Source organism: Nuphar pumila, chromosome 12 (assembly GCF_984573655.1).
Source record: "Nuphar pumila chromosome 12, dmNupPumi1.hap1.1, whole genome shotgun sequence".
Taxonomy (NCBI): domain Eukaryota; kingdom Viridiplantae; phylum Streptophyta; class Magnoliopsida; order Nymphaeales; family Nymphaeaceae; genus Nuphar; species Nuphar pumila.
Window position 1 is genome coordinate 14,943,378 of NC_143260.1, and position 15,120 is coordinate 14,958,497.

At 37.4% G+C, this 15,120-nt stretch overlaps 1 protein-coding gene across 4 annotated transcripts; it reads right to left on the reverse strand.

Annotated features, from left to right (window-relative positions):
* Window positions 1–41: 41 nt before the first annotated feature.
* On the reverse strand, window positions 42–11,295 carry LOC149820086 (pyruvate kinase family protein). Of its 4 annotated transcripts, none has more exons than XM_089982314.1 (6): window positions 11,218–11,295; window positions 10,883–10,983; window positions 5,458–5,900; window positions 3,698–5,368; window positions 3,225–3,368; window positions 42–287 (listed from the first exon to the last, which is right to left on the reverse strand). In XM_089982314.1, exons 2-6 carry the CDS (start codon window positions 10,940–10,942, stop codon window positions 248–250), a joined length of 2,358 nt encoding a protein of 785 aa, XP_089838440.1. In that variant the 5' UTR covers window positions 10,943–10,983; window positions 11,218–11,295; the 3' UTR covers window positions 42–247. The 4 variants fall into 4 exon arrangements, with proteins under 4 accessions (XP_089838440.1, XP_089838441.1, XP_089838439.1 ...); XM_089982315.1 differs by lacking the exons at window positions 42–287; window positions 11,218–11,295 and adding exons at window positions 1,423–1,472; window positions 11,101–11,210; XM_089982313.1 differs by lacking the exon at window positions 42–287 and adding an exon at window positions 2,834–3,151 and having other exon boundaries at window positions 11,218–11,293.
* Between the last annotated feature and the right edge of the window lie 3,825 nt (window positions 11,296–15,120).

The following is a 15,120-nucleotide window of genomic DNA, read 5'->3' on the forward strand; positions in this document are numbered from 1 at the left end:
TCTTCTTAGGGGTATCACTTTACCTACATAATGAAGTTTTATTCATATTTAGTTCTATGTTGTATTACTTTTAAACAAGTATAAAATATTATAAAAAATACTTACATTTGCTCTGATCATTTATGTAATAATTTTATATAATGGGCATTATCCATGTGATAACCAAACGCTCTCCGGTCAATCCCTTCTTTGTTGCTTGACCGACTCCACATTGTAACACGTAAAAATTTAAAGAGAATGTGACCTCTCAAATGCATTTCAATAGATATGTGCTCTCATATCCAAACCTGCAAGGACACATACAAGGATTAACACATATTAATATATATTATATTACATAAAAAAATGTTAAATAATATTATAGTTTAAATCAACAATTTAGGTACAAATGAAGGAATAACTACCTCCAACAATACTAACATACCGGTGATGTTCATTCTTTCACTCCTCACACTACTTAGACATGCGTAAAGGTGTGCAAGTGTGGTTGCTCCCCATGCATATTGCTCGACATGATCCAAGTCTCTCATCAGTTTAATATACAAACTATGGATCGACTTTTCACAAATGTCAATAAATATGCATGTGCCCAAGAAGTAGAGCAGGAATGCTCTCAGTTCTTTGTCCTAGATATTACTAGTAACAAACTTTCCTCCAACACATGGTAATTTCTCCTTCTTTCTCCTCACCCTATTGGGGTCAAAGTAATTATTAAGCTATGATAATTTCAACCTTTCTCCTAGGAATGCATCATCATTCACTCCCAAACAAATATCACACATGCGCTTCAAATCTCTCCATTAATGCCTATTCACTGGCTCCACATGACACTTAGATTCAGTTATTCATGTCACGTCATCCAACATGATAGTCATATCAATATCTTTGAACTAGAATATATTGGTTGCCACATTCACGAACTGCATGACCTCTATAAGGGGGTGATTGATGTTCTCTAGTGTGATCTCCAAGAGTTTTCGAAAAAGCATGTCCTTTGCATATTCTGATAGAAATAAGAACCACTATTGTGTTTGAAACCAATAGAATTGGTGCATGTGGTTATATATGATCACTCTTCTCGCCTTGAAGGCTCCTATAATATATATAATAATTTAATAAATGATTTAATGTAAAATAGAAAATGAATGCAAACATCTTAGAAATATTACCTGTTCATGAGCATCAAACTTTCTTCTCCGCTTTGATCTCTTCCTCGAAACTTGTACTTTCTTCTCTACATCCTCCCTTTACTAAGGGTATTTGTTCTCCTTAGAGTTTTTCCTCCCTTTAATGAGGTGTCTCCTTCCATTCTCCTTGTTGAGGTGTCTCCTCCACCTTCTATCATCCACATTTTCTATGGTTGTGTCTTCAACTTCATCTATCTAGTCATTGAGGTTAACAATAACCTCATAGTGATCACATGTGTCAAACTTTGTGTTCGTTGAGTCCTCTTCCACCTCTCTCCTTAGATTCTTTCGGGATGATAGACATGATCGTAGCAACAAACTCTTTATCATTTTTTGTACAATTTGCTTCGATTTTGAGCTAGGCAGGAGTTGTTAACTACAATTCGACCAACATTTTAGGTGTTTTCTATTGCTCCTTTAGGGGTGATTGATAACTGAGCCTATATTTTTTGGTAAATATTAAACAACCAGTATTTTGTCCATGGAGTTGGCTCCCTTTCTATTTATGTGCCAAGCTTATTACATACATCATAGTAGATAGAATGACCCAAGACATAGTTTTTCTTCTCACATTTCTTGTTGTACTCTACCACTAGCAAACGATGTGGGTGTGAGCCCCTCAGACACAGACTTCTCAATCGTCATATTGTATCAAACTCAACACTAAGAAGTACTAAAAAATACAAAATTTAACCTTCGACATTAAAGTATATACAACACGAAGAAGCACAAAATTTATTCATCAATGAGAATAAATTATTAGTTATAGTTGTCATTACTACACCAGCAACACCACTGCATACAAAACAACTTAAAGGAAATTAAGCAGTGAACTAAACTAAAAATATGAGCCTCAAGCCTTTAGGATTTAGAAGATGAAAGTGTTCATAGTCACCAATCAATGTTTGAATGAAGTCCAGCAAAGCTACGCTATTAGTTGTACTTTGCATGACATTCTTTGATGTGAATATCAGTGAAGTATCCCTAGTATTGAGAAGGCAATGTGAAAAAACAAACCGGTGTACAAGAAACTCTAGGAGCAACAGAATTTGGTGAACTTGACATCTAATAAAGGTTGTAGACGCTAACACGCACATACAAAAATACCACTCTTTACAACCCATAAAAAATTTCAAAATTCTATCATAATGCAGTACCACCATAAAAGGCATCTTTAAAGTTTTCACATATACCATCATTTTTGTGAAATATATTCCATAGCTTTGAAAAAGCATCGCCCAATAAAAGCAACTGTACATTTATTGAAAATTACATGAATGCCCTTGTAACAAAAATAAACAATACCACAGATTTCTGAAATTTCTTATGGAAAGAAGAGTTGGTTAACGTGTTAATATCAATGTCACTACAAACACATGCATGCACCCAAAATATTTACTCCCCAAGCACAATTTCACAATTCTAGCAAATCTGTTGACAAGGCAAATAGAAATATATGGTGGACAATGAACGTAATAAACCCTGACAGGGGCATATCTCAAATTAAACAACGTATATAGTACTTCAGAAACAAATATAGAGCGCAGAGAAGTAAACAGATTATCATGACAGAACCAAGAATGACAACAAAAATGTCATGCAAAAAAGAAATGATCATGAATCTGATAAGTAATAGAAAAATGTAATAGTCAAGAACCAGAAGAGGCAGAAGGTTTCATAAATAATTGAAGAATATACAATAGCAAACATGTTAGGAGGCACTCTTAGAACCATATAAGTCACCATCCTTTGCTATCAAGAGATTACATAACAAATTGCTGATTTCCTCGTACATAGTACATTGCCAGTCTAGAGTACAAACCATGTGATACAGAAATGACCTTTAGCGGCCAAAATTTCACACCAAGAGAAAACATGACTCAAGGTAACATAGCAACTTGCTACAGGAACTAATTAGTATTTATTTTTGAATGCTATCTGTATAATAATTTTGGGCAAGTAACCTGTAATGAAAAATGTGAAAATAAGGAAAAAAAAGTTGACTTGTAATATTATGTACAGAGAGAAAACATTTACTGATTTAGATGGCTGGAGAGCACTAGAGGCTTCAATGCGGCCCTTGAGCTCTTTTTCTTAGCAGAACTATTGAGTAAAATTAAGTCCAAAGTTGAAACAGCTTCCCTCACGTGTTTTCCTTTGTTGAGCATTATGCAACTTGCCCTGACATATTATTGGCAATGAGCATATACACAGCAAGCACAAGTTGAAAAAAAAAAAAACAGAATGAAAAAAACATAAATAGATAATATTTTTCAGTTTTAAGTATGTATGCAGAAGGCCATTTGATCCATTAGGAACCAAGTCATTTCCATTTTTCTTCTTTTTTTTCTTTCATAGGTTTATTTTTCTTATGGAAGTTCTAAGAAGTCAAATCCTCACATATCAATAAGATAGAGCTCCATTACATGCAACAACACACCGTTTTTCTGCTTCTCTGATGTTCTATTATTTTTAGTTTTTCAGCTTTTTGTTTTTGTATCACATCTTACCTTCTTCCGGCAGCCACATCAGTCAGCTCAGCTCTAGTCGGCAACCCTGATTTGATAAGACTTTCAAGAACCTGGGTTGCCCATATTGATGATATATGTGCAGCATTACATATAGACAGGATTTCCTCTTGTATATCAGCCAGACTCTCCCACCCACATTCTACTGCAAGATCCCCTCTTGCAATCATAACACCTAATGGATTGGGGGACTGCATTGCCTGCAGTAACAGCAGTGGTAACTTCTCAAAACCATCCTGAGTTTCAATCTTCAGCACAATCCCCATTTGGCTGAGCTTCCGTTTTGTTAGTTCCTTTTGAACCATAATGATATCCTGAACATCACGGATGAATGAAACACCAACCATGTCTGCATAGGATGAAATGAATTCAAGATCTAAAAGATCCTTGGAAGTCAGACCTTCAAATTTTAGATCACTTTGTGGAATGTTGATGGATTTTTCAGATCCCAATTTTGAACCCCTTGGACTTGCATTGGTGATTGAAACTATTATCTCTCCCATGCTGACACCTTGGATTATACCACAAATCCTCCCATCATCAAATGAGATTGGCTCGCCCGGCTTCACAGAATCAAAGAGCTGAGCCGAAGAACATGTTATCTTAGCAGCACCCTTGGTAGGTCTGGCATTTTCATCCAAAGACAGGGAAGGATCTCTGGAGATGATTAATAGGTCTCCAGTTCTCAACCTGATGAACTGCTCTGCAGGTGGTACATTGACAACCATTGCAAATGGAAGCTTGTTCTTCTTACCTTTTAGAAACAGCTTAGCACCTGATTCGACATAAGCTGTACTGGAACACTCTGCTAAGCAACCAAAGCCAGAAATGGATGGAGATTTCTCCAATATTTTTAAATTCCTCCATTTGCCTCTTGCATCAGAAAACCTTAAAATGCTTCCAACATGAAAATTTTCTATTGGTTGTTGAATATCTAAAAAAATCATGGCATTTAAAGACAAGTGAGCTGGTGGAGGACTTCCACCTTCACAAGAAAGCCACACCTGAGCTGAAGAAAGCAGTTCTCCTTTAGGCCCTTTCTTTGGTGATATTTTCATGACATTTGGGCCGTCCTTTAGAGGGCCTGTCCTGAGTTTTGGTCCAGCTAAGTCCATTAGAATCCTGCAAGGCTTTTCCAGCATTTGAGAGATGTTCTTTACATTTCTTATGATCTCCTGCCATACGCTTGCATCATCATGTGCACAGTTGATTCTTATCACATTTGCACCCCTCTTCAGTAAGTCATGTATAAGGGCTTCATCATGCAAAGCTTCCCTGCCAATAGTAGCCATAATATATACAGGTCTGCCAACTGGCAGAGGACCAAATAGCAATTCAGCATGGAGAGAAGCCTTCTTCCTCATTGCGTTTAAATTGCACATCCTTTTGCTCTCGTTACCAGTAGATGTGGGCTGAAACATGCACGTGCTGTCACTTGAAGACAGGCAATCATTATTCAGCCTAGCATTCAGAGAAGGTGAGTGCAGGTTCTCTAACATCTGAATAGCAGCACTGATGCTTGCAAGAACATGCCCATTTATTGATTCCAGATTTAAAAGACCAATGGATGAAAGATCTTCCTTAAGCTGTTGCATGTCAAGAGAATGTAATGCTACATAGTGTATCAAATTTGCTGCACTGAGCATATAATTTCTGCAAGTGAGAACAAATAAGGGGATGCAAACTATTAGAAAAAAATACAAGGTGGAATAAAAAACTCGAACTAAATGACAGCAACGCACTTGTGGCACTTCTTTAGTCGAGATGTATTCCACTGCTCCAAAGCTAATAAATGCAATTTTACACCCTTTAGCTTGTCGAGAATATTTTCCTGATGATGATCCAGATGCTTCAGATCTCCTTGAATGGACGCTAAACAATCTACTGAATCATCCCTGGTACTGAAAGCAGGTTCAATCAATCTTGCATTTGAATCCCCCACATTAACATCTTTATCTGGTTCTTCCGTCTCATAATGACAATGTGATTTGCTGCTTTCGTTTTCAGATTCATTTTTACCATGTGGAATAGCAAAGATCAAAGGACCAGTTGCTGATTTCCTGTTTATATAAATAAGATGCTTAGAGGGTACTTTTTTTGTTGTAGAAAAGCAGTAACCTGGACGAGAGTATTCTATGCATTGATTTGGAGGTCTGAAGTTTGCAACATCATTACTCTGAGATACCTGGAAAGAGAAAATGGCATATGTATGAGGTTCACTATATGCATGTTTCTCATGGAAAGAAGAAATCATTCACAAATGAAAGAGTAATACACAACAGAAACATAATTTACAATTCACCAATTAAGAGAAAGCATCTGAAAAAAGTGAAGCAGATTGCAATAGAAGAGCACAATTTAATGTTATAGGACTACATATTTTCACAAGATGAAAGGAAATTACAAAGCTTGTATCATCAGCAATATTGCCAGCATCTACAGCAATTGAAATATGATTTTTGACAGAATGCACATTGAGTTCTCCTTACAGTAATATTTGATCATAATGATTTTAAACTGATTAATTGAAGCTCGGTTTCTGAGCTAGTTTTGATTGTCATCGAATGGAACAATCCACTGTAGGGTATAATAAAAAGAAAGAATCCAGAATTCCAGATGCATGAGATCATGCACGGCAAGCTAAATCAGAAAAAGCATGGTTGACTGCATCAACAGTGCCAATAAGTCAACAACACAATCCAAACAATCATTCAGCCTTCATCTAGGGAAAAAATGTGATGACATGTTTACACTGAAATTTCAGGCAATCATTATAACCATAGTGACAAATCTCGCAAAAATATTGGAGAAATCAAGGTTGTATGTATCGTATCGTAACCCATATCGGTCAGGCCCATAGTTACACCATATCGTATCGTATCGTAAATTTTAATAAAAAAAATCCAAAAATTCCAAAAAAGTCAAGCAAAATCAGAAAAAATAGCAAAAATTCTAAAAAAATCACAACACATGAAGCAATGATGAATTTCACAAAATACAACCATAAAATCACATATGAAGCATTTACGTCTTGGTATGAATGGCATGCATAAGACATTGAACCTTAAATAATCAAGATAATATGCTATAAATGGCAATCTCACAAGAAAAATGTAAACTATGAAATAATATGCATATTAAATAACGAATCTAAGCTAAAAAGTTACAAGATTCATAATAATGTGTTTACATAAACAAAAAAACACATTATTTTTTTAATGCTTACAAATTTTACACAACTATTTTTTTAAAAATTTCAAATAAAAATGATTCAATAATTGAGTATCATCAACATCATCTTCTTTTGTTTTGGAAAAAAATCTCTCTAAATCACTCTTAAGCTCTTTAGGGATGAATATGAACTAGCCACAAGGGGCCTTATATGTTTTCGAAAAAAAAATGCATTTATAGTATATCTTAAGATACGCCCCATATTGTAGTGTATCGTAAGATACAAGGGCGTATCGTAAGATACACACCCGTATCGAGATACGGGTGTGTATCGTATCGGAACAGCCCATAGTAATGATATGTATTGTACCGTATCGTGATACGGTACGATGCAGACAACCATGGGAGAAATTACCAAACAGTTAAAAACAACAAATTTTCAAGATTTTTTCATCAAAAACATAAATATCGTGTTTTAAACACGATATTTATGTTTTTATCGGCTATTTATCATAAAAAAGTGTGTTTTTATTTTTAAATATTTTTTATATTTTTAATTTATTCTTTACTGAAGATTTTGACAAAAAAAATGTGAGATTTAAAAAAAAAAATTGCAGTTTTTTGGCTGCCGATATTTTTCTGTTTTTAACTCTTTTTACTACTATTATAACCGCTTAAACTAATATCCAAGAAAATTTTATAAGGCAAAAATGAATAGATTATGGCATTGGCGATGAACATAGAGATTACAGCATGTAATAACGTGAATGTGCTAGGATGTAAGCAGGTTTGTGAAATTAAGCATGAGTCCAGTTAGACTATTAAGCATTGTAAACCCATACTTTTGGTAAAAGAAGCATAGTATAGGCTATGTTGACACATTGTGTCCACTAGTTAAAACAGATATACTGCAAGAAAACCTGTCATTGATCCTGAAGTATGGTTGGGATATGGAGCAACTTGATGCTCAAACTGGTCTCTTCAATGTGACTAACATAAAGTAATATACACGATACATCCTCTTCAATGTGATTAACATAAAGTAATATACATGATACATATAAGGAAGATAATGCATACCATAAACTTTATCATCTTGGAAGGGATTTTTTCTCAACCAGGCATTACAAGGTTAACAGCTGCCATGAACGCAAAGATTAAAGCTTTACATATGCATAGTACCAGGGAGACCATAACCGGCCAATTAACTGTTATAGAATACAAAAGGGCTTACAAGTCATATGAGACAACTCCAGCTAAACTACAGTGAAAAAATAACTAATGTGGGTTTAATTCAATCAGCTCTATCATTGGTGATGATCTTAGGCTAGGGTCTACAGTGGCTTGATGTAAAAAATGATTTCCTTCATGAAGAAATGCATAAAAAAACCTACACGGATTCGATACATAGATATAACAAAAATGGTCAAACTCCGTAAACTTTCTCATCTTTGAAGCACTAGTTTTGGACCTTGAGCTTGGTTTAAAATGTTTTGTCAGATTTCACCACAAACAGAACATTCCTCATTCATATATAAAGGATAGTGATACATAGAATAATTTGTTCATGACATTGTCACTATGAGCTCCAAAGATTACATTGTTGAAGCAAGTTTGCATGAGACGTGCAACTGAGTTAATTTATTCTGACACAGCAAAAATATATCATTGACTTCTTAAAGAGTGCACATGAGAGTTTAACGAGATCAAGATCATAGAAGGAGAATGAAGCACCTGATAAAAATGTGGTAGGTTCTGAGTGGTTTGTACAAAAAATTACGCATAAATTTGATGGAAGTAGTGAAAATGCAAAGAGAGAATTGTGGCAGAAGTATAAACAGAAGTCTGAATAATTCATGTTGTAAAGATGGAAAAAATATACGGATTTTTCTGCAGCCAATGATTAGAACATAGAAAAAATTGAGATAAAAGAATGTTTCCACTCATGGGAATCTCTATGAACAAGTATACATGGGGCAGTGAATTGATCATAACAAAAGAGATCCCATGCATAGAGTAAGTCGAAAAAGCAATATTGAATCAACTTGGCCACTAGTTAATTGCATTCAATAAAGAACCTCATAACACTATTATCCTACTTTATATTGATACTATTGTGATAATAAGAAATCTAGATGATCATATTAAAGTGACAAAAGATCTTTTACATGATAAGCTTCATATGAACTTGAACCACTATGTAATTTATCATGATTGAGTTAGATTGGTGGCCAAATTGTTTGATATTGTTACAACATAAATGTGTGTGCATCTTTTTAAAAGAAAGGTATAATTCATTTTAAAGATTGAAAAACATTTTGTTCAAGAGAAGATAAAACACACATTATGTTAGAGAGAAGATAGAATATAGAGTTAGAAACCTGGTTTACTTTGAAAAATCAAGTTGCATATTTATTAACCAAGGCTTGAAGCTACTTGTAGGTGGTGATAGCATGACCAAGACACAGCAATTTATGTTTATCAATGCAACTGAAATATAAGCCGACATAGTTTAAATTGAAGGTGAATTATGATAAATAAAAATGAAAGTATTTTCTAATGATTCACTTACCGGGCAACCTGTTCAACAGGAAGACAATAGTCATTTCGCTTTGTGGGTGTCTTTAGATTAAGCCTTCTCGAAAATATGCAGATTTTTTTAACGTGAAGAAAGGAGAAACCACCCCCGGGATCAGAGACCTAGTCACACAGGCTATGAATGATGTACTTACGGCCACTTTCCTGGCTGTGTAAACCCATGGCGTACCCCTTGCCCTCAGGGAGTCGCCTTGCTTCATCATGAGCAAGGGACATAATGCCCTTTCCCCTTCTTATATGCAAGGGGTTGATGCCCATGGGAATGGAACCCTGACCACCCATCTAGTGGCCAAGGCTCCCTCCCTCCCACTACACCAAACCCCTTGGGGCTATCTAAAATATGCAGATTGAAGACAGATTTGCAGTTAGAGTTATCAAAAGATATTCAAGCAGAGAATATATACTGAAATCTTTGTCATTTTGTTAAATCAGTTCATCACTGTTATACTCAAAATACATATATTTATTGTAGCAGACATATCATTTATCTTACTGTTACAAAAAAAAATCATCATCTGAAACTAAATACTGATTATTTAGTTTAATTCCTTTCCCATGAACTCAAAGTTTGCTGCTTTCAGCATGACATATGTAGGTGCAAATTTGATATAGACTCATGCTGAAATTGGTATGTCTTCAACAGTTCAAAGAAACAGGGCTATACAAGGATGCACTAGGTTTTCCGTCCTCAAAATTGGATATCTGCTTATGGTAGATTCGACCAAAAATACTGAAATCTTCTTGAGATTTACAGAAAACCCTATAACATCCCAGGTTACGTACCAATAAGTTGGACAAGTTTTTCTTGAAATTTGGCTGAATTGAAGATACTGGACATAAGAACGTGTATAACCCCTGGAAGTTGCAGTGTTCTTGTACTTGCAAGGTTGGGCTTGATGGCCTCAAAGACTCACTTTAGCACTGATTGACGCATATCGCTCCATCTTGCTCTAAATGATTTGAAAGGAACAATGCATCTATTGTAGATCTTTGTTCATTAAAAAAAAACAAAAAGAGAAAACTATTGTAGTGTTTTGCAGGTCTATCTTTGTCTGTTATGCAAGCTTCACAGTAGCTACATCACATGATGCCATTTGTTGGCAGGCTCTGCCCCCCTTAAAATCTAGAAACTCAAATCCGAGAGGCTGGTCGTTGTTATCGTTAAGCAAAAAAAAAAAAGGATTTTGAGAAAAATCCTTACCTGGTTCTTCTAAAACTCCTACTTAGTGTATGCGTGTTCATATCTCTACTCAGATTTCCCTCAACAGAAAATACTTGTGCATCCCAGATTGACATTTTAAGCAATACGTAACAGAAAAGGAATCACGACGCGCTAAACAGTCCATGAAGATAGCCAATAAGGAAAGAAACCTAATCAAGAGAAGTTCAAAGGATTACTTGATTGAAGAATGAGAGGTTGGTAGCAGATAAGCAAGACGAGAACTCATGCAACAGCATCTTCAACCCAATTTCTTTGACAAGCCCACCCACCTAAAAACCTGTAAAATTATTCATATCAAACGAGAGAGAAAGGCAAAGAAAACTGATCCAACTAATTCCGAAACAGAAAAGAAAAACTAAGAGGAAGAAAAAAAACGAGGAAAGGATCACAAAACCAATTCAGAACGAGCTTGGAACGGGAGAAAGCCTTCGCCGAAGCATCGCCTTCTCCCCCTCCAAAACAATCATCGTTCTCGTTTTTTTCAGAGAGAAAGAGAGAGAGAGAGAGAGACTTGCAGAGGGCTGAGCTTCTTCGATGCCGACGCGAGACACCTGCAGTCTTCCTACTTGGCCCGCCCCCCTCCCCCCCACTCCTTTGTGATTTTATCGTTCAAAATAGACTACTGTTTCAAAGGAAAGCGGAGGAACACGTGTCCAACGCGCGTGGCATTCGCGAACTAAGCACAAACCCTTGCCTGACCACTTGTTTTGAAAAATGAGTGAGGGAGGCTACCACGGTAACACCGTCGGAAGCCCCTCTGATGCCGTTCATTTTTAAAATGAACGACATTCCTTTTTTTTCCCCGACGGGCAAGCTGCTGGGGTTAGGCTGTGACCCCTACCAGTGTTTTCTGAATAAACTGTATAAAAGGTTATGTTCCGTACTGGTGACTCATGGGGTGATCCATATGGTCCACTTGGCTAGCTTGCTTTCCTGCTGAGTTGGAGATGTCTCGAACAGCCTCCTTGAGGGTCAGACCGTCTTTACGTTGAAACCACGTTGGCCGGGGCATCCGTTTTCTTTACCTAGCTAGATGTGGGCACTGGCCCGGCCAACCCGCTATGGGCCAGTATATTTGGCACCTGTCTCGGCTTGAACCGGGTCAAAGCAGGCTGATACGGGCTGGGCCACCCATTATTCACTTATTTGTTTTTAAATTTTTGTTTTCAGTGTCATTGACTGTAACTGGAGTGTTGTGCGATCGTAGAGTGCCATTGCGGTTGAAGGGAAAGTTGTCCGCTTTACTATATGGTACGGAATGTTGAGTTGCCAAGAGACATTATATTCAAAAAATGAGTGTAGCTGAGATGCGTATGTTGAGATGGATGTGTGAAAATACAATAAAAGATAAGATTCGGAACAAGAAGATACGTAAAAAGGTAGGTGTTGCACCCATTGAAAATAAGATGAGAGAAAATCGTTTACGGTGGTTTGGACATATTCGGCGAATGCCTAATGATGCTCCAGTTAGAAGGATGGAGAAATGAAAAAATATATTAATTAAAAAAGGTCGGGGTAAGCCTAGGAAGACATGGATTGAGGTGATATGAAAGGATATGAATGCTTTAAACCTGACCGAGGACATGGCATTGGATAGAAATGATTGGAGGAGAAGGATTCATGTGGAAGACCCAGAATGATTTTCTTTTTTGGTTCATATCGCTGACCCCAATTGGTTTGGGATGAAGGCGTAGTTGTTGTTGTAGTGTCAATGCATATTGGCTGGCTCCAGTTGGTAAAACCCTTAAGGTTTTAATGATGGAGAGGTGAGAATGAGAGAGAGCGATGTTTTTCAGGGTGGGCACCCTAACTCGGGCGATCCAAGAGAGAGCATCAAGCAAAACCAGACATCTAGCTCTTCCAATGGGTCGAAGGTAAGATCTTGGTCAGACGTGGTCGGAAACAAAGGTTTAGAGTCGGATTTTCATAATGAAGTTTTCTGTTCTAGGATGGTTGAAGATCGAAAAATGTTAATACATTCAGAATAATCGATATGAGAACCTTTTGAAACCGCACTCATGGACTCTAATAGCAGGTATGTTGAATGTAGAAGATAAGAAAAAGAGAATGAAATTTAGTTATGTGGTCAGCCATGATCGAAATCAAGTTCTCGTATGAGAAAAATAGACTGTTTTTTAATGAAGGTTAAGAAAGAGGAAGACATGAGGTTGATTATGAGAAAGGGGGCCTGAAAAGTAGCCGAAAGAATGCTGATCACCAACATATGGAAACTTGGACATGAATGGCGTCTGGAAATGGCATCAACTGTTCCATTATGGATACGTTTATCGGATCTGTTTATAGAGCTTTGGGATGAGACGATATTTAGAGGTGTGGCAAAATTTTTGAATGCATCTCTTCTGGAAATAGATGAACACACTAGGAGGTAGGACAAGGTGGTGTATGCTAGAATCTGCATTGAGGTCCCGACTAAGTTCGTGCTGGTGAAGGAGATGAAAATTTTGATCCGCAAGGAAAAAGTGATAAATCAAAGCATCAAATATGAATCGACGATCTTTCTGTACAAAATGTGGCTCATTGTATCACAAAGATGGGAAGTGTGTTCGTGTTCGTTTTTCTTCTAGAGAGGAAAAAGATTAAAAGACATGATGAGCAATGGCATCAAGTGAAATCGAAGAAAGTTTGCAAAAAGGAGATGATTCAAGGAGGCAACAAAGACCTGAATAAATTTGACGTTCTTGCGGAGATTAATGGAGATGATGATAGGATATCAGAAATGGAGGTAGAGGCGCCTGAAATAAGCATTGGAAACCAAAACATCCGAGAGGATCCTGTCCTTGTGCAAGATGATTTTTTTCGAGTGCCCTGCAAGTGACTGAGCAGGTTTCCGGTGAGACTTCACCGGAATCTGGTGACGTGAATATAGATGGAAACTGTTACCTGGAAGCACAGAATCAGGAAAATTTCCTGATTATGGATGGAAGGTTAACTGCCATTGAAGAGGAAAGAGAGAACGAGAAAGATTTAGAGAGTGGGATGGACTTGGAAAGAAAAATAAAGGAAATGAATCAGAATATGGAAAGGATTAGGCCAACTGAAGAGGGAGACGGACTCTTTGCTACAGTGCATGTTCTGGTGGTGTGTGTTATCCCCGGAAGACTCTTTGCTACAGTGCATGTTCGGGGTCTCAACGAGCGCCACATAAGTAAGCACATGGGGCTTGTATTCCCGTGTATATCGGCATCACTTAGCATTGGAGTCAGGTGCGGTTGCAAAGACTTAAGTACCTTTTCTTGTTATTCTTGCCATGAAATGACGGTTCGAGAAAATAACAAAAATGTTCATTCAAAAAAAGAAAAATGATGGTTAAAAAAAGGACAAAAATATCCTTCATCCAGAAAGTTGAGGATGATGTTAACTCTTCAAAGTTCAAACAACGAAACAAACCTGAAACACTCTCTTTCTTTTTCGTTTGAACTTTCCGTCGTCATCTTCTTCTTCTTCCTTCTTCGTGAAACACTGTAAAACCCTCTCTCTCTTTATAGAGAAGAAATTAAGGGAGGCAAAGAGTCGGCGATCCGATGGTAATCATCATCCTCTTTCTGCTAGCAGTGGCCGGAATATTGTCCTCGTCCAGCAGACAACCGACTGCGGTGGCCCCTCTGTCGCCTTCGAGGGACACCTATAACGGAATCTTCCTCCAGTACACCTACAACGGAGTCTTTCAAAGTACAATCTATTTGCCCCTACGTTGTCAATACTTTCAACCAGGGCTATGTCGTTCAGACCACCCTGACGTTGCTCAACATTGGCGTTCGCACCCTCAAGTCTTGGCGGGCATTCGTCGGGTTCTGGCACCGCGACGTCTTCATCTCGACCTCTGACGTCGTGCTCTCTGACAGGACCCACCTCCCCGCCAACGTCGAGAATGGCACGTTCCTCTCTGACTTCCCCATCACGAACCTCAAGACTGCCATCAGGATGGCTAGCGACTACAGCCTGATCACGGTGAAGATCGTGCTCAAGGGGGTGGTGTTCGGCATTGCGATTTATGATTTACACACAGTAGCGATTTACAAAAATCGCGTAGCACAAAAAAAATGGCAAATCGCAAAATCGAGTAGTGATTTATGAAAATCACGTAGCGAAAAAAAAATGGCAAATCGCTATGCGATTTTCGTAAATCACTATATCGAGTAGCGATTTACGCAAATCGCATAGCAAAAAAAATGCAAATCGCTAAATCGAGTAGCGAAAAAAATGAAAAATCGCTAAATTGAGTAGCGATTTACGAAAATTGTGTAGCAAAAAAAAATAGAAAATCACTGAAAAGGGTGTTACAAAAACCTTGAGCAAGAAACAACTGAAGGAAACATATGAGCGTCATGATCAAACAAAACACTTTATTGCTCTTTTTCGATAGTTACAAGAGAACCCGCGTCGGGGGGAGCCC